Source organism: Arabidopsis lyrata, assembly GCF_000004255.2.
Source record: "Arabidopsis lyrata subsp. lyrata unplaced genomic scaffold ARALYscaffold_8, whole genome shotgun sequence".
Classification (NCBI taxonomy): Eukaryota; Viridiplantae; Streptophyta; class Magnoliopsida; order Brassicales; family Brassicaceae; genus Arabidopsis; species Arabidopsis lyrata.
This window is the reverse complement of record NW_003302548.1, coordinates 6,636,801-6,657,106: the sequence shown is the minus strand read 5'-3', so window position 1 is coordinate 6,657,106 and position 20,306 is coordinate 6,636,801. Positions and strand designations below refer to the sequence as shown.

Below are 20,306 nucleotides of genomic sequence, written 5' to 3'. Positions count from 1 at the left end.
AGTGAAGAAAAGTGAAAGTGAGGGGAAAAAGGCATATTTATAAGGAGGAGACATTGCACATTTACCGAGGTAAAACTATTGACCTAATTCTCTGGATACACAACCTAGCCCGTCTCAAAAAACGTGTCGAAGCCACAAATCACCCGGAGAAGTTTCGGTTCGCCTCGAAAAAACGTGCCGAAGTCACAAAATCACCCGGAGAAGTTTCGGTTCGCCTCGAAAAACGTGCCGAAGTTACTGTTCACCCGGAGAAGTTTCTGTTCGTCTCGAAAAACGTGCCGAAGTTACTGTTCACCCGGAGAAATTTCGGTTCGTCTCGAAAAACGTGCCGAAGTTACTGTTCACCCGGAGAAATTTCGGTTCGCCTCGAAAAACGTGCCGAAGTTACTGTTCACCCGGAGAAGTTTCGGTTCGCCTTGAAAAACGTGCCAAAGTTACTGTTCACATGGAGATGTTTTTGTTCACCTCGAAAAACGTGCCGAAGTTACTGTTCACCCGGAGAAGTCTCGGTTCGCCTCGGAAAACAAGCAAAGGCTACAAGACGATTCATTCAAGTCAGACTCTGTTTTGCGCCCAACTAACATATTTCAACCTCAAAGACATGCCCGTCAAGCTCAAGCATACTCTCGCACAACGGACTAAGGGGGGGGCTTACTGTTGGACATGGGCTTTGCCCCCTATATGTTAGGGGGCCCAAAACAGATGGCACAAGTTTATAAGAGGGCCTTGATCACTATGAAGAGCCCATTAAGCCCGGAAGGGCAAAACCGTCATTTACAGTGGAGACAGAAGGAATTTTAGGGTTCCTATTCCCTATAAATAGTCAGAAGCTTTATTGGGAACAGGATCCGATCCAGAGGTTATTAACCAGCAGACAAGAAGAATCGCTGCCTAGCCCGAAATCGTTGCCTAGCCCGACATCGTCGCCTAGCCCGAGTTTCGCCGCTTCGCTTGTTTTCGTATTCTGTCTCTCTGTTTCGTACGTTAAGTGTTCGGCTCGGCGGATAGTCTATAACCGCCGCGGCGAAAACTTACATTCTGTAATCTCTCGATCGCTTATATCGTTAATAAAAGGATTAGCTCCGTTCACCCCCAAAATCTCGTATATTATCATTGTTACAACCTAGGTACAAACAACAACTGCAAAAAAAAAAAAAAACATTTATTCGGGTTGTTATTTTTATATAGATTTAAATTTCATAAAAAAAAAACAACAGATTAAAAACAAATATGAGGAAGCTTAATATATCAATTACAGTAATAAAAGAAAAAAGGAACTAGAAACTATAATGCTTTTGTAGTCTAGAATTTAACTTCTGTTCAGGACCATTCTTTTTCAAAGAACTTTAATAAATAAAAGCTCAAGTTTAGAATTCGCAAGATCAAATTCCATGTGTTCATACAGGCCCGGCCCAAGTGGATAGGACAGAAGTGCGACCGCCGTGGGCTCATACCCAACTCTAAAAAATTTATGTTATAAAAAGGCCCGTTTAATTTATTTTTTGTATTTAAAAAGGCCCAAATCGTTTTTATTTTAAAATTATTTATTAAAAACCTACTAAAAATACTAAATTTAGGTCCAGATATTTAAACTATTCATTTTTTTTTTGTCAACAATAGGCCCAAACAATGTTAAAATATGTCCAAATATTCAGTTTTTTCTTTTGGAAAAAAATTAAAAGGTCCAAAAAAATTTTTTTGCCCTAAGGCTTGTAATAATGTTGGGCCGGGGCTGTTCATACCATTCCACAACTGTTGTTAACATAATAACCTAACATCAGAATAATAATCACGAAATAAATACAGAGTATAAGTCATAAAGACACTTTTGTTGGAGCAAAAAAAGGTGATTAAAGTCATTTACCAGAACAAGTCAACAATCAATCGACCTTGCATTTATAAACGCATGCTGTTATGGCCAGTACACCTCCAATGATAAGTCCTAATATCGCCATTGCCAAGACTGTCAAATCGAACCAAACAACGTCTATATCAGTACTCTGCAACAATCTTTCATCCGGACCAACCGAGTAACATTAACAGTGAGGAAGAATGACATACCAGCAATGGTGAAGTAGATGAGAACTGCCAATCTGTATCTGATCAGTCCTGGTAATTCAATTTCGAGTGTGCAATATCGTTGGGACTTTCCCTTTGTTGTTGCATCTTTCAAAGAATTCGAGCCTCCTGGTTGGAGTTCGGATAATGAAACATTTGTGCCTAGTACTGTATGTCCGTTAACATCTCTGATCTCGAGCCTTATGATAACCGGATTTGCATTCCAATCTATCGATATCGCTCCAAAATTTTGTTGTCCTGCAAGTAATTTTAAGATGTTGTGACCAATGTAATCCTCAACGGAGCATCTTTGCTTCTCCGTTAAATTACAGAGATGATAATGTACACCATTTTTATCTGTTATTAAACAAACAAAAATCGAATTGCATAGGTGATAGTAACAAATCTATCAAAATGTTATTCACCCAAAAAAAAAGACAAGGTCTCACTAGCTGCTTTCTAATCAACTCACAACAGCTACAATCTGCTATATTTAGTCCCAGGCAAGTTATAGTAGACCTATAGCTAAAGTTTGAGAAGCTGCGCTTTTTAAATTAGACTCACTGTATCTTGGCTGCTTATATAATAGATTTTTTGGAAAGTTGAATAGAGATGGATAACAATGTAAGACACTTAGTTCTGTTCACTTATCAGGAAAAACATAAAAGGAATCAATTGAGAATAATACCGTATGTGCATGATTTGAATTTGCAGTTATCATTGATAACTCTCATCGTGCTTGGAGTATACCAAAAAAGAAGCCTAACGATGGAACGCAAGGGACGAGGGAAAACTTTCTCAACAGATTGTACTAGACCACTGGAGGTGACATCATATAATGGGTACCCAACAGAACAATCGTATCTCGTGATTTCTCCGAAATGAACATCTCCACTGATGAATATAACTCCATTTCTCTGTAATGTCAAAGCAGCGGAGAATTATGGCGGACGAGGAAAGAAGAAAACTGATAGTTGGAAACATTACTGTCAACAATCCCGTACCTTAGTGTCTGATATCAGTTGGAAAAGACGTTTCCTTTCCTTCGGAAAACGGCCCCATGATTCCATATAAAAGAGTGGTCCAGTGGTTGCAGAAAGATTTGATATCACCTGGACAAGTTAAGAGACCACAGTTCTAGATGGAATAAGAGAATCCGCTTTATCAAGTTTAAGTGTATAGCCAAAATGGAACCGGGCTCAAAAGTTTGATACTCTGCTGTGACAGTGAGTGACAAGAAGTAAGACTGTTTTTGGATTGACAGAAAATAAGTTACAGAATACCTGAACAGATGATCCAATGATAGTAATTTCGCTCCGCGGGCCTCTCAGTTCTTTTTCGAGCCAGTCCCACTGCGTATCACCCAAGATACTCCCGTCACTTCTCAAAGGGTCTCTATGATATCTAGTATCCAAAACTATAACCTGCAGGAGATACAAAACTCTGTTAAATCACATATAAGCTCTTCCTTCAAAAACTACCAAAGAAGACAACAACCGCATTGAACTTTCTAATGATACCTTGACTTTACGGTTAGGCGGACCATAAGTATAAGATGCATAAACTCCAGCTTGCTTTCTCCTCGGGCTATCAAGAGGCTCATCCAAGAAATCAAGCATTAATTTTTGGTTAGTGACTTTACGATCAAACTCTTTTCCGGCGTCATTCAATCCGTAATCATGATCATCCCAAGTACCAATAACCTTAACCTTTCTCTGAAGACGAGAATAGCCAGGATTAGCTTTGGCTTTAGCGTATCTTAATTTCATTTCTTCCTCTGAAGAAGGCACAAACCTCGGTGTATTCTTCCATGGCCCAAAGGTTCTCTCTTTACCAATGACTGTAAGTGGTCTTCTAATATCTCCATAGATGTTATCACCCAACCAAATGAACAATTGTGGATCAAAATTGTTTATCGCATCCCATATTGGCTAATTGTAACAAAAATCATTACAAAAAAAACTCAAATTCGAATCTCACTTAAGCACTAGCCAAACATAAAACACGAAATTGTGAATCCACTAGGATAAAATTTTACCTGTGGAGCGCTTTGGTTAGCACATGAGCCGAAGGCAATACGAGTGATTGGGGTCTCTTCTGCAGCAATCGTCACCGTAAAGAGCAAAGAAAACCACCAGAAGGAGAGGCGGTGGTGGGAATTGAGAATCGAAGAGAAAACCCTAGAAGCAATCATGGAACAGGAAGCTGATTTGGGTTCTTCTACGTTTTTGGAAAATAGAATCGTTAGCTACGATTTCCAGTTACCGTTGGAAGTTTGATAGAGAGATTAAACAAGTTGTCACTTTTACAATTTCACTGCTTTTTTTTTTTTTTCTACTTTCTTCTCTAGGCTTTTTTGTTTTTTTTTTTCAGATGAATTTTTTGTTCCTTGGTAATGTCATGAATCTTCTTTATGGGTTCCCCTGTATTGTTTTAGAAACAATAAGTGAATGTGCAAAAAATATATAAATGACCATTTATACGAATAAATCTCATAGTTTTAACAAATTAAAACTGTAGATTTTTTTTACATATATACAATGATTTTTTATATTTTTTTTCTAATAAGATAAATTATACTAAAAATAAAAAATTTATCTTTTTTTTTTGTTAAAGTTAAAATTTTTTCTGTTATATATTAAAAAGGGAAGATTATTTATTTGGTTGTTTTAAAAACTCTCTCCCTTCAAATTTTTTTTTTTTTTCACATGAATAAGATGTTGGAATCTAAAAGGTAGACTTTCTTCCATCCTCTTCTCTTCGGCCAAACCCACATAGAACAGAAAGTCCACCTTTTAGATTCCAACATATGATTCCTGTGAAAAAAAAAAAAATTTGATTCTTGTGGAGAAGTCTATGAACAAAATTTTATAGTTTAGCAGGGATAATAGATAAACTGGAAATATATAGTGAAGCTTTGAAGATGACGATTGAAGATGACGACTCGACTCTCCATATTGATGTAGTTACGATCGAAGAGGGTAAGGGAAAATTAAACGCCAATCTCACTGAAAACATGAAAACCTAAAACCTTAGATGACGTGGCCTGATTTTTGTTTAAGGGATGCAAATCGATTACGTGGCAACCTATAAGATAGTAGTTTACAAAGCTGATGTGGACACTCTTAGAAGCCTCAAACTATTCCTTTATTAGACTAGTTATAATGGTTTATTGTAAACATTTTTACAAATGTTGAAAAAATTATTTCCACTACAATGGTTTGTTGTAATCGAAAAGTGAGTGAACTGACAAATTTACTGTTGATAATCAACACCAGTGAAAGTAGAAGGAAGAATATAAGTGTGACAAGTAATGTATTTATAAGTTTGTGAGCTGAGATTATTCTATTTTTTTTTTTCATCTCAATTATATAACTTCAATTATTTCATAATATTTATAAATAAATATATATAAATTTATATCAAACTTAATATATTTTTTCATTCTCTATAAATAGAGACTACTTTCATTTGATTTGGATACAGAAAAAAAAAACCGTCTTTAGACAAAAAAAAAAAAAGTTTAGTCTCCAAAAAAACTTTGGGTTGGCTGACTTTTCAGCCCTTAACTATTCGCAAACTCAACGATTCCCCCTATATTTTTTGCTCTTAAAAAACCAACAAGAACTAATAATTTTCTCAATAAACCATCACATACTTTTGGATTCATCTTGAAAAATACGCCTCCAATTGAACCGGCCATTTAACTAGGTTTAACCACAAATCCGCGTTTACTGTATCGCGATTAGGATTACCCGAATGATTATCCATGACCCGTTAAGAAAACGACGTCGTTTTCACTTGTCTCTTTATGTCTCAAAACGAAGCCAAACGACGTCGTTCTTGTATATAAAATCGATTTGGGGTTTAGGGTTCATCTTCGTTTTCATTTGGTACTAAATTTCTGAAAATGCAGAGACGATGAGCACAACGAGCTACTACTCATCCGCTTCAAGTTCGGCGCATTGTTTTTCTTTTCATGGTATCCCGTCGAAATGCTGGTATGGAGAGGATATAATCACATTCACATCGAAAACGAAGGCGAATCCATAACGGAGATTCTACCAATGTGCGATTGCAATGAAAGTACGTTCTTCTATTTGGTTAAATTGTTGATTTGAAAAGACCATGGAGTATTGATCAGAGGTTATGTGTATAGAGGGAAAATGAGGATCACTTGTTCAAATGGGTTGATGTAGCTCTCTTAGAAGAAATTAAATTAGGATGGTCGAGGAGAAGTGTGAGTTAGTTGCAGAGGATGTCAATGCTTTGAGGATGGAAGTGATGGGTACTATGAATCTCTAAAACAAAAACTTTAAGAAGATGGAGGATGCAATGAGTAAGGAGATAGAGGGTGAAGTGAAGATCATGAAGGAGAATGTGGAAGAGCTGGGTCATGTTATGGCAAAATCAGCTTTGAAGACAGTGTTGCTTCTCTTATTTTTTGCTCAATTGTATGGCTATGGGGAAAGTCTTGAGGCTATGGGGAAAAATGTAGGTCTTGAGGCTATGTGTAATGACTTTGTGATCTTTATGTCTCTGTTTTGTGTAATGACGTTGTGATCTTTATGTCTCTGTTTTGTGTAATGACTTTGTGTTTTAGCTTTGTGTTTTGTATTTTGTAATGCCATCTAATGAATGATGTGATGATGAAGCAACAATGCAGAATTAAACTTGAGGAACCAATGTTTTCAACATCTAAAATAGAGATATAATGATCCGAGAATAACCAACATCCAAAAGATCAACATCCATAACATACAAAAAGATACTAGGTGTTATGATCTTACATACTCTAACCAAGATTAAAACCTACAACTACACAACTAGTACATTGACTACCTTAGCGGCCGAATAACGCTATCTAACGAGACAATAACATAGTAGAAAGCGCTATATCTGCGTCCATGATAATAGGTCAACGGCTTCCGATAGCGGTTTTTGGTGGTGCTATATTTTTTTTTACATATTATAGCGTGTTTTCTTACGCAATATAATATTATATAATAACGAGTATATCTTTTTATTAATTATCAAATTACAGAATTTGTTATATGCAATTTAATCAATTAGAATAGCATTTATAATATGCAATTTATTCAATTAAAATAGCATTTGTATTATGCAATATATTGTGGTTTTGTTTTTGTTTTGGTTTTTGTATTTTTTTGCACTATACATAATATTCAATCCGGTTTCAATTAATGAAGAATAATACAATTAAATAAGAACTCTAGTTTGACTACATTAGTTTCAAAACCAAACCGAAATAACTTTATCTGTGTCACACAACCATAAATTTCAACTTAAACTACCTAACATTATCTTGCTTCAGACCAGGAGCTTATCGTTAGGCCTCATCAATAGTATGACTTCTGCACCTTCATGTCCAAAATCTTTTTCACAGTCTTGATGTTGTTAATTAACCTCTGCATGAAACAAAATTATAAGAATTTAAGAGCAAATTAACATCATGTGAAACCAGAGTAATTATCATGCTAAATCAGATTAACTTCAGACCAAAATCATAGATTAAGCAAACAGTTAAGCAACTAAAAATCACATAATAAGAATAAACATCACAGATTAAGCATTTCATTCACAGAGGAAAAATAAATACGGAAATAAGTACCCAAGAACAACAAAGCATTTCAGACTCAAACAAACAAGCTGGACACAAATAAAGCAAAAGAGAAGAAATTGGACCTTATTTGAGTGTAAGGAAAGATGAAGAAGAATCGCTAGAGACACAGCATCTGTAGTCATAACCACAAACTCAGAGACTAAACATACTATTCGTTACTATGACCCCTTCACAATCATTTCTAACACAAAAATTCTCATCACAACACCAACGAAATCCAAAACTAATTAACTTAAGATTTTAAGAAGTAATCATGGAACAACACATTTTAAAGTTAACAAAAACGAAAAAGAAGAAAACGAGACAACCTTTTTTATCATATAAGCAAGTTTTTTTTTAACAAACTCCATGATACCTGCATGTTTCCATATAAACATTTCAATAACCATATATTACAACCAATAAACAAACTAATCAAAATAAACTCAACACTTCATGAGTAAAGAATGTGCACATACCACATAGATCGTTGATCCTCGTGCCAACTTTCTTAATTTTATACACCACTTTCTTGATAGCTGCATAGTAAGTCCTTATCCCTTGCAGATAAATGAGATTTTAGAAGAAAGAAACATATGGAGAGAGAAGAAATACAAACAAGTATGACTAGAATGTTTCCACTTAGACTAATATTCAAATAGTGAGGTAGAGTCACGTGAAACTCTTCATCTAAGCACAAAATTGAACTAAATAGACTAATCATGCTCTAAGAGCAAGTACGAATGAATCTAGCTTGAAATTACTTAGGAGAAGACATCAAATTGGTTTACAAAGAGACAAAGCCTTCACATTCGAGAAACCAAACCTAGTAAATTTGACTAACCACTATATATAATGCTAACGTTAAGGACTCACACAAAACCAAATCGTTAAGGACTCACACAAAACGTGTAAAGAAGAGAGGTTGTCGAGACGTGTAGGCCACAAATTGTTTTTTGAAGGACTCACCAACTTGATTCAATTAACGTCTAATTATTTTCTGAAACTTTTTGCCACAAATTTATTCAAACTCACTTGGAAATCAAAATCAAGACACCCTCACAACAACAAAAACAGAACATGTCTACTAAGTAAGACCGCGTGGAGTGCATAAAACCGTTGTATAGAAACAAACGAAACAGTAAGTACCTGCAAGTTTTAACAGCAACAAGACAAAACCTAAATCAACACAAAACAGTTAAGAAACAAGCAAGTCAATAATGAGGCAATTCGTCGAGCACCTGGAGGGCATGAAAAGCATCATCAGAACATAAACCACTCCACTCCGGCCTAAATCTTCTAAGAAATCAATATAATCCAAATCGATCTAACCCTAACAAAATCTAACCCAAGTGCTCATGAATCTACTGAACCCTAACAAAATCATACATGCGACGAAGATGTTTTGGGGTTTCTAGCCAACGAAATCAAAACCTATGGTTTAGGGGATCTGGACGAGCGACGGAGATGGAGGATGAAGAATTCATAGAATTTAAGAAGAAGAAGAATTTGGGATAAGAGCGAGAATGACAAAGAGTAATAGAAATTGATAAAATCCAATAGATCTAGGGGTGTATAATCATAGGAAAAGAGTGAGTAGGTAAGGAGAGGTAAGGAGAAGGGAAAAATCAAGGAAGAAGGGAAGAATCGAGGAATAGAGCGTAAAAGAGAGAAAGAGGATGGAGAAGATAGAAATTAGATTTTGATTTTTAGTTTGAGCTTTTTCTTATTTTTTGGCTAAGTGTTGGCGGTCTGGGCAAATGTGTCGTTAAATATTGGCGGTCATAAGTGACTTTAGTTTCGGCTATGTTATTATAGGGCTTAGCGTTTCTGAAATGCTATAATATTATTAGCAAAATTCGAGTATCATTTTTAATAGCAGTTACGAAAAATACGCTATCGTAATGTGATGTCAACACTTATATTTCTTGTAGTAACTGGTCCCATTGACTGCTTCTTTGTGTTAGGTTGAGTGTTTCTGGTCCATGTGATCCTTCTTGATGATCCATAAGCTGAGAGGGCTGAGAGGTAGATCCTTCTTACCCTTTGTAGTCTTCTTCTTCTCCTTAGGTGATTGTGAAGATCCAGCAGCCTACAACAGAAAGATAAACATAAATAAACATAACTTCTAAGTCAAATAGACACATTAGAAAAATAGAAGGGACATACCTCTTCTTGATTTTTTGTCTTCTTACTCTTCTTCTCCTTAGGGAATTTCTTACATCTAGCTGAATTATGTCCATCTTCCTTACACGATCTGCAATGAATTGTAATCACTTTCCTTCCTAGCTTGAGTACTTCTAGTTCACCCGGCTTCTTCTTTTTCTTTGGTGACTCATGTTTACCCTTGATCCGATTTTAATTCTTCTTCTCTCCTTTCTTTCTCCCAGGTGGAACAGGTGCTTCTGGTGCGGTTATTAGGACATAACCAGTAGGCCAGTACATTTGGCCTCTAACAGGTTCAAGAGCTGTCTCATAAATTTCTGCCCAAGTAGTTCTATGAAACATTGGTACGACAAAATCTTCAACATCCTTCTCTGCATGCATGATTGCTGCATAAGCATGTTCACATGGAATCCTTGTGACTTGCCACTTGCAGCATGAACAATCTCATTCTGCAGTCGTCAAGTTCACAACATTAGAATTACTATCAATCCAAACCTCATACTTGCCATGTGTTCCTTTGTAACTTCACATTTGATAGCATCCTCCTCCTCAGCTAGAATGTCTGATACATACCTCTCCATTATGTCTTCTTCACGTAGATCTTTATTCTCTTTCCTCCTCGGTCTCTTCTCTCTTTCCCCTTCTTCACCTTCACCTTCCTGTCGTTTTCTCTTCCTTCGGATTTCATCTCTGCCACCGTCTCCATCATTCTCACAGTCTCTATCGTTGTCGTCACACTCTCTATCGTTGTCTCCTCCATATTTCTCACTCTCACTGTCGGAGTCGTCTCCTCCATTACTATCGTTCTCGCCATCTCCCTCATCTCCGCTTTCAATTCCACTATCGACCACATCACTTTCACTCTCTGGAGGCTCGAAATCAGGATCATCAGGATCACTTTGATACACTAATTCTTTCCACGGCATATAATCCGATGTATCCCCAACCCAATCAGACATAATTCCAAACCCTAACCCAGAAATCGCAAAACCCCTTACCCCTTTTCTCTGAAGAACCCTCATTTTGAAATGGGTGAACAATGACGATTCACAAGTTTGAGAAATTGAGAGAAGAGTGAAATCGACGTCGTTTTCTTAACGGGTCATAGATAATTATTCAGGTAATCCTAATCGCGGTACAGTAAACGCGGATTTGTGGTTAAACCCGGTTAAATGGCCGGTTCAATTGGAGGCGTATTTTTCAAGATGAATCCGAAAGTATGTGATGATTTATTGAGAAAATTAGTTCGTGGTGGTTTTTTAAGAGCAAAAAAGTATAGGAGAATCGTTGAGTTTGCAAATAGTTAAGGGCTAAAAAATCAGCCAACCCAAAAAATTTTGTTTTAGCTTTAAATATCTTTTTATGTAAATGATCCAAATAATAACCCTTTCAACACTCAAAACTCTTTTAATTACCCTGTTAACTATCCAAATCCCAACAATTATCTGTTTTAAAATCAATCTGCTAACCAGCCTCACCATATACCAAATTATGGTTATCCACCAAATTTCTTCATGCCGTCAGCCGTTCCATACTATCGTCCATATCATGGATCGATGATGTCTTATCCATCTCAAGCACCTTCTTATTCTTCTGCTCCAACAGGTAATGAAACTGATTCGAATGTTGGAGCAACTGATTTTCCCGAGTTTTCTACACAAATGGCTTTGGGTGGTATTAGCGGTATTCATGAAGTCATTCCAGATGCAGATGATTCAACTCTTGCTTTTCGGAGAAGTCCCAAATGGACCACTGAGCAAAATTTGGTTTGATTGAGTGGGTGGATTAAATTTGGAACAAACAGCATTATTGGCAAAAACCAAAAAGGTGAGTCATATTGAGGTAAAATTGCTGAATATTGTAATGAACATTGATCATCCGCGTGATGGAGAAGCAGGCAGAAATCACTATAACTATGTGAACAATGTTGTAATGAACTGGGAATGGAAGGGTTTCCAGGGATGATTGAGAGTATTTATTGCATGCACTGGAAATGGAAAAATTGTCCTACAGCGTCGGAAGATCAATTTACTCGAGGAGATAAGAAGGGAACCACTACTGTTATTCTTGAAGCAGTTGCATCTCATGATCTATGGATCTGTCATACTTTTTTGGATGTCCGGGCACATTGAACGATATAAACGTTCTAGACCATTCACTGGTGTTCGATGATGTTGAACAAGGAAATACTCCAAGAGTGAATTTCTTTGTGAACCAACGTCCATATAATATGGCTTACTATCTAGCTGATGGTATCTATCCTTCTTATCCTACTTTCGTCAAATCGATTAGGCTACCTCAAAGTGAACCAGACAAGTTATTTGCACAACGTCAGGAGGCGTGTCGAAAGGACATTGAACGTGCATTTGGAGTGTTGCAGGTTCGATTTAAAATCATTCGCGAACCACCTCGCCTGTGGGACATAGCCGATTTGGCTATCATCATGAGGTCGTGTATCATATTGCTTAATATGATTGTTGAGGCTGAACGAGAGACATATGTTCAACATTGGACTGATTATATTATGATCAATCTGAGGCAAGTGGGTCGAGTACACAACAACCATTCTCGACCGAAGTGCTACCCGTATTTGTAAATCATGTGTCTACTAGATCCGAGTTGCGTGATTCAAATGTACATCACGAATTGCAAGCAGATCTAGTCAAACACATATGGGCACAATTCAGGATGTTCCATGGTGAATGAGATTTTTTATGATTAATAATGATGATTTTTCTGGTTTTTTAAGATCTATTTTTTAAAAAAAGTACTGCTAGCAAATCCAAAATATAAGAGATACAAGTAATAACCATTTGATTAATTAATAATGATGATTTTTCTGGTTTTTTAAGATCTATTTTCCATAATTTTTGGTAAGATTTCACTGACTATCGAAAACCGTCATAATTAGATCATTTATATTATTTAAAGTTATCATTTCTAAACTCACAATTTTTACTATGTTTAAAAAAAAAAAGCCTACAATTTTTACTAATTGATTTTAAAGTCTCAACAGCCAAAATTTTATTGCAAAACTTTAAAGTCAAAATACTTAGGGAAAATTATGAAAAAAAATCTAAAAACAAACCAAAATTATTAATCTAGGCCATATCTTTTAGAATTAAAGATGTAGACTAACAAAAGACAAAATTATCCTTATGTTTATCTAATTATATGATTTAACATAAAAAAAAAAAGTTAAAGCCACGTTTATAATAGCCCACGTTAGTTACAGATTTTTTTGAATTTTTATGTTTTATTGATTATGATAAAATTTGAAGATAAAATCTGAAGAATATGCCAAACTTTTCTACAATATTTTCTAATAATATAACTCTAAATTAATTTCCAAAACCAATGTGAACTATGTTGTTAGTTACGTATATATAAGTGTTTATCAAACCAAACTCCATTAAAAAAAACGATTTGTCAGGTCTACAGAGAAGTAAGTATTGTGCATAGTTTCATATACTTTAGAACGTTTATGTATATAAATCTCTTGCAAAGTTATTTAAAGATGCAGTCCTTGCTAAAGTTTTTGAAAAAGTTATTTAGTAGAGTATAATATAGATAGTTTTGAACAGTTATTATGTAGAGTTTAATGTATATTTGTTTGGTAAAGTTTTTTGAAAAACTGTTTTTGTAAACTGTTACGTAGATCTTGTTTGGTAGAATTATTGGGTAAAATTATTGAGAAAAGTTGTCTCGTAGTAATGAGAAAAGTTGTTTTCTCAAATTCTTAGTAATTTCTCATTACGTAGATTGTTTCATGTATATTTTAGTTGTTGAGAGTTGTTTGGTAGATTTAATTTAGCACAATTATTATTTAGATCTTTAGTATATTTGTTTAATAAAGTATTTTAGTACAGTTAAATATCAAGTTTTCTCATAAATTTTGTTTCACACAGTTATTATACAGATCTTAAGTATAGTTATTTGATAAAGTTTTAAGGTAAAATTAATTTACAAATTTTTCTCGTAATTTAATTCCACACGGTTATTTTATAGATTTTAAGTATAGTTGTTTGCAAAAGTTTTAAGGTAAAGTTAATTTGCAAAGTTTTCTAGTAATTTAGTTTCACACAATTATTATAGATTTTAAGTAAAGTTGTTTGCTAAAGTTATTATGTAAAGTCAGTTTCGTGAAGTTATTATGTAGAGTGTCAAACTAATTTGTAAACCTTTTTTTTTCACAGAAACATGGTACACACGATTGCTGTTTTTGGTGATTGGATGCTAAAGAACGTATGGCACTTTACAATTGATCAAACCAAAGGCTCCAAATTACTTGTTCTAGTGGATGATATGTCATATGCTGGACTACTTCAGATAGTTGAAGAAGAATACCAGTTAGATAGTTCAGTGCATAATATTGAACTTAGTTATGCACTACCAGAGATAATGCTAGGCAATATGTCGTCCAATGAAACGCCTCCTCCTGTATTTCTGACAAGTGATCGACAAGTAAGGAGTTTCATTGAAATTAGCAAATCTAACACTGTCCGACTTTGTGTTTCAGTGAAAAGAAAAGGCGAAGAGAATCGTAAAGTTTCGCTCGTCAATGAGTTATTTGCTACTAGTGGTGAGAAATATAAAGTTCAGGTCGCTAATGAGTTATTTGCTACTCGTGGTGAAATTAGAGATCATGTTGATCTTGGTGATCAATATGATAAAAACGATGGTGGTGATAACAACAATATTCTATCTTCTAACAATACAGACATTAAAGTGGGTGAATACTTTAAGAGCAAATATGAAATACAGCAGAGGTTGTGGATGCTTTCAGTAAAATATAAGTTTGGCTGGAGAGTTTCAAAATCAGATCCTACAAAGCTTGTTGTGGTGTGCAAAAATAATGGGTGCTCTTGGAGGGTGCTAGCCGATATAAATCCCCAAAAGGAGATGCCTTAATGTAATCTAACTCCTTTTTAAAATGCCTATCCCACTTTTCATCATAGAGACTAAGACGAGATTTATAGTTGATATGAGACTCAAGTGTAGGTTTTTTGTCTGGTTCAAAGCGTTTTCTTGGTAAACTGAAAGAATCTTCATTAGTGGTAGACATCTCCAACTAATCCTGCATTATACCAAAATCAAACATATTAATAAAAGTAATCTATGTAATTGGACTACATAATTGGGTAAGAAAGAAATAAAACTATGGTTACTGAAACCATGATAAAGAACAAGATTAAAGAAAATGTTCTACAACACATTTTTTGGTTCCCACTTTGCTTTTGTTCTCTGTATCGGATAAAAAAGAAGAAGACACTACACTTTTGACTTTGTCCAAATTTTTGTCTGGTAGTAGATCATTATATTTTAAACTGATCATATCACCAAACAAACTTTAGAATTTCACACTTAACTTCTAAGACTTTTACAATTAGTAGCAACACGAGGTAAGTTCTTATTTATATCGTGTTTCTTACATTTGCGTTGTTCCCTTTACAATCTTATACTACTAATAAAATTATTCCGGTTAATTATGTTTGATGTCTCTTAATATACAGAGACGTCTTACAAGCCATACGTTACAAAAACCACTACACACCTAAACATTAAAGTTTCATTTGCTCTCTAGTACACGTATTATGAGACCAATGGAAAAACTAAGAAGTCAAAATCTGTTCCTATAAGTTTATTCTAGTCTCAGCTCTTATAAAATAAACCATCATCAATAATAACTAACTGTATAACTGGGTAGTTCAAATATGTGAAATTCAAAGTTTACCTCTTGAATTCTCTTCACCGTGATAGGCACTTAGATCCACAAGCTTTCTTCTTCTTCGTCTAGTATAATCAATTTCCTACCTTGAAACAAAAAAAAAACTAAATTTCAAGTAAACCTAAAATCCCCAAATTTTTATCATCTTTCAAAAATTACTACTAAGAAATTAGAGAGTTTGTACATTACCAGGAGTCGAATTGCTCTGTGTTGTTGGTTCGACTTAGTCGTTGGTGACAGTGAATCACATGAATCTGAGACAACGAAATTCGCCGGAGAAAGAAGGAGGAATCGAATCAGACATAACCGTTAGATGCAATTAGAGGTAGAACAAAGTGAAATTACAATTTTTGGGATGGGAAAGTGAATGGCGAAAGTTAGGGTTCATGAAAGGAACTGAGATTTAAGGGAGATTATGAAGATTGCTCGAGAGAGTAAAATGTGAAAGAGAGATAGCAAAAACAGTTTATGACAATGATTGAGGGATTTTACTTTCTTTGTTATGTTTTTTATTTTTTTTATTTACGTTTTTATTTACTCCCAGTTTTTATTATTGAAGTTGAATTAAAAAAAAAAAATCTTCTCCAAATTTAACAAGGAGTTTCTTGACTTTTTATTGAGAAAAAACCTAGTTACTTAATTTTAAAAGATTTGGTATTTTTTTAAATTTTATTATAATTTTTGGTATATTTTAATAATTGTCCCAAATACTTATACCAAAAGTTCTTATAGTCAAAGTTTCAAAAACCAAAAGTAACAATCGTTATAAATCGATCCCTAAGTATCTTCAATTATAGGGAGGCTGGATAAACATTACGTATGATTGAAAAAAAAAACAAATCAAAATAGTTATAAGAAAAGTGAAACTACAAAAAATGTTTATTATGAAGTGTGTTGAAAAGAAATATAGATCGATAGACACAAATATACAAAGGAATAAGAATCTCACAAAAAAATAATTAAATGAATAGTCTGAAGATAAAAGGACAAATGTCCACACGACCAAAAAAAAAAACAAAGGACAAATGTCCAAATCCCATATATCAACATCTCAACGCATCATCAAAACAAATTCTTCAAAGCTGAGAACTCCATCGTCATTCTGATCAAACCCACGAATCATAACCTTACAAGCATCAACCGTACACGACTCGCCGAGTCGACTCAACGTCCTCCGTAAACTCGCCGCCGTAATAAACTCTTCCCCCTCCATCACATACATCCCAAACGCCACTCTCAGCTCCTTCCTCCTCTCTTCATCATTACCATCTTCTCCTTCCATAAGCTTCAAAAACTCACCAAAATCTATAAACCCGTCTCCGTCAACGTCTGATATCTTCACCACCTCCTCCGCCTCACGTGACGATAACGCGCCGCCTAAGAGACTAACGCAGCTTTGTAGCTCTTCACCGGAGATTTTCCCGTCGGAGTTTGCATCCATGTAGTCAAAAACGGCTCTTAGCTCGTCGACGTTTAGCGAGTTGCTTCCGCTACTGCTGCTGCTGGTTCTTGCTTCGTCTTCAAGATTTCTTGACGATTCTGATCTCTTCTTTGAAACCTTCTTGTATAATCGTGACAATGGTGATTTTTGGTTCTTAGCGAGAGTCATAATTTCTTGATTTGAATATAAATCTCGAAGATTTGGAAAATGAATTTCTGATGCAAATTCTTTTGAAGATGTGGTAGATTATATATAGGTGGACAGATTCTTGATTGTTCGACGGTTACAACACGGGTTTGAATATTTTGGGTTATTATTTAAAGTTAGAGGCGGTTGCGCGGTGGTGGCCGGGAAGTTTCCTCCGTAATTGAGTGCTCGTGGGGAAAGGTCAAGTTGACAACGACTAATAATGTGATGAAGCTTCTCCCACGCATTGTGATGTCATATGAACGACTTTGAAGATTTTAGCAACTTTTTTTACTTGACTTTTGATTGAGTATACGATGTGTGGACACGTGTTTTAATTTAATTCTCAATTGTTTTGATTTTTTTTTTTTAAGTTGTTGAAGTTTCGTATTACCGTCCAAACGCTATATATCACATGAAGCTGAGCGCTTGACAAAATACAAAAGTTGTACAAATTTTTGTACATATTATTCTCTTTCCTAGAAATCATCTTAAAATTCTATATAAATACACCAAGCGTTTTTTTTTTTTATACTACAAAATAGACTGATTTTTTCACATCCAAAAGTTACAAGAATTTTTTAGTTTGCCTATTTCAATACTCAATCTAAAAAGTGTATTCATTTTATGGTATCTTGTAATTGAATTTTTTACATGTGTTCAACACAACTTGTTATTTCGTTTAGTGTCAAACCAGATTTAAGAAAATTATCCGCTCATAACTTTTTATTTTTTAATTAGAAAATTCATCAAATCTAAAAAAGCTGATTATGTAACCCTAATTTTCATAAGCTCCAAGATTTTGAATGCCGTTAATGCACGTTTTGCATCTTATTTTAGTTTTCAAAATTGCTAACTTTTTATCCCAGCTGCTCATAACTTTTTAGTGTCAAACCAGATTTAAGAAAATTATCCTAGCTGCTCATAACTTTTTATTTTTCAATTAGAAAATTCATCAAATCTAAAAAAGCTGATTCTGTAACCATAATTTTCATAAGCTCGAAGATTTTGAATGCCGTTAATGTACGTTTTGTATCTTATTTTAGTTTTCAAAGTTGCTAACTCACGTGATCGCGACACGTGTCAAATTTATTAATGAGATATCGACACGTGTTAAGTTTATTAATGAGATATCAACGTGTCAAATCTAATTTTGTTAATATAATTTTTTAAAAATAAAAAATTTCCTAACCCTATCAGAAAATGTATATACAGTAAAACCTCTATAAATTAATACTCTATAAATTAATAACCTCTCTAAATTAATAAATTCTTCCGGTTCCGAGTTGGGACCAGTGTAAAATATGACATAAATCGATAAATTAATAAGATAATAATTTTTTTGAAAATCCCATGTAAACATATGGTCCCATCTATATTATAAATTAATAATTGTATAAACTTATCAATATATATATATGTATATTTAACTTAATATATATATATATATATATATATATATATGATATAAATTTATATATCATATATGAATTACTATGATATATATTTAAAATATTATATGTAAAAAATTTAATGAAATATGACTCTATTATTCGAAAAAAGTTTGTGTTGTTTTTTAAACTTAATATTTGCTTCTCTACTTGCAATTGGTTTAAAAAAAATATTGCTATTGGTTTAAAAAAAATATTGCTTATAAAGAAAAAAAATTATTTTTAGATAGAAATTTTTAAAGAAATTTTAAAATTAGTAAAATCTCTCTATAAATTAATAATTATTAATTTATTGATAAATTAATACCTCTCTAAATTAATAAAATTTCATGGTCCCAACATTATTAATTTATAGAGGTTTTACTGTATATATATATATATCGTAAGTCAAAAAGTTTTGTTTATATATTCACAATCTTTTTTAATATATTAAAATATTAAACTAATTCTATTAAAAATGTTAATATATTCAAAACAGAAGTAAAAGCTTCTTATTTTCATAAAAAAAAAATATTAATACGTGTTTTAATATTTTTCATTTTTGTAACTTAAATATATTTATCCTTTTATTTCTTAAAAAGGAAAACATGATAAAATGACTAGTACAACACATATTTACATAATATCAATATACATGTCTAAATTTCCTAGAGTTACGTATCCTATACTATTATTTGGGGAGTACACTTTATAACATACCCTTAACTAATCTTTCCTTTTGTAAAAAATTACTTAAGAATGCCATTAGAAATAAAATTTTATAAAGTAAATTAATTCAACTCATTAAGGATAAACAAGTCAAATACTATTTTATGTAATTTAATTAATTTAATTTAAGTATAAAAACGAAAATCTATCATTAATTTCTTTTAAAAAATGACCAATCAAAATGAGCATATAAGATTTGATATCTAACTTACCATATCAATTTGTTATTAATCATTATACTCCACCTCTCATCTTTATATGATTCTATTTATATAAATAAATAAATCATTATATCATCTATATAATAAAAAAAAAGTAAATTTTTTTCCGCATATACAAAAATTTGAATTTTTAAAAACGAGTATAAATTATTCAATGTATGAAAGAACAAATTTAACGGGTCAAAATTCATATTTGAGTAATATATTCTTTTTTTTTAGTATCATCAATACTTAATAGGTCAAAAATTTATGAAGTATAAATACCCTAATTTGATTTTTCGAAACAAATATTTATAATAGGCGGCAGATTGAATATAATATATTATATGATGAAATGAGTTATGATCCTTATAACTATTTGAATATTTATATTTAATTTCATATCATTTTTTTTTAATTCATAATTTTACCTACTACAATAAAATTTTTTAAAGATTTTAATTTGGAACATTTTAAAAAAGTTTAATTTAATATATTAAAGAATATCATAAATATTTAATAGATTAAAAAGATAAAAAAATTATAAATATATTAATTTGATTTTCTAAAAAAAGAAATGTTTAAAATATTTATAGTAGACAGCGGGTTAAATGTAATGTATTATATGGGTAGAAAGGTTATGATCCTTTAAACCGGACAGACATTTAAGTTTTCATGATCAAAATGGTTAATAAGGTTAACCCTTCTAACTATTGGAAATTTGAATCTGTAAGCAATTTTGAAA

At 33.2% G+C, this 20,306-nt stretch overlaps 2 protein-coding genes and 1 long non-coding RNA gene across 5 annotated transcripts; all 3 read right to left on the bottom strand.

Moving 5' to 3' along the window:
* Positions 1-1,584: 1,584 nt before the first annotated feature.
* LOC9301609 lies at positions 1,585-4,405 on the bottom strand. Of its 2 annotated transcripts, XM_021035678.1 has the most exons (8): positions 4,097-4,405; positions 3,579-3,989; positions 3,342-3,482; positions 3,063-3,170; positions 2,747-2,975; positions 2,062-2,316; positions 1,865-1,963; positions 1,585-1,771 (listed from the first exon to the last, which is right to left on the bottom strand). In XM_021035678.1, the coding sequence occupies exons 1-7, from the start codon at positions 4,250-4,252 to the stop codon at positions 1,881-1,883; spliced, it is 1,383 nt and encodes a 460-aa protein (XP_020891337.1). In that variant the 5' UTR covers positions 4,253-4,405; the 3' UTR covers positions 1,585-1,771; positions 1,865-1,880. The 2 variants fall into 2 exon arrangements, with proteins under 2 accessions (XP_020891337.1, XP_002863794.1); XM_002863748.2 differs by having other exon boundaries at positions 1,676-1,963; positions 4,097-4,404.
* A 2,836-nt stretch (positions 4,406-7,241) lies between these two features.
* On the bottom strand, positions 7,242-9,385 carry LOC110231065. Of its 2 annotated transcripts, XR_002334150.1 has the most exons (3): positions 8,161-9,385; positions 8,011-8,057; positions 7,242-7,487 (listed from the first exon to the last, which is right to left on the bottom strand). It is a non-coding gene; the product is annotated as an uncharacterized LOC110231065 (long non-coding RNA). The 2 variants fall into 2 exon arrangements; XR_002334152.1 differs by lacking the exon at positions 8,011-8,057.
* A 7,051-nt stretch (positions 9,386-16,436) lies between these two features.
* LOC9301607 (calcium-binding protein CML37) lies at positions 16,437-17,267 on the bottom strand. Its single transcript, XM_002863747.2, has one exon. The coding sequence runs from the start codon at positions 17,182-17,184 to the stop codon at positions 16,627-16,629; it is 558 nt and encodes a 185-aa protein (XP_002863793.1). The 5' UTR covers positions 17,185-17,267; the 3' UTR covers positions 16,437-16,626.
* Positions 17,268-20,306: the final 3,039 nt, after the last annotated feature.

Coding starts and splice junctions, on each gene's coding strand:
- LOC9301609 (XM_021035678.1), bottom strand. CDS start 4,252: ATGATTGCTTCTAGGGTTTTCTCTTCGATTCTCAATTCCCACCACCGC. Junction 3,171..3,341: donor TCATTGGATCATCTGTTCAG/GTATTCTGTAAC, acceptor TAACTTGTCCAG/GTGATATCAAATCTTTCTGC. Junction 2,317..2,746: donor ATTCAAATCATGCACATACG/GTATTATTCTCA, acceptor AATTACTTGCAG/GACAACAAAATTTTGGAGCG.
- LOC9301607 (XM_002863747.2), bottom strand. CDS start 17,184: ATGACTCTCGCTAAGAACCAAAAATCACCATTGTCACGATTATACAAG.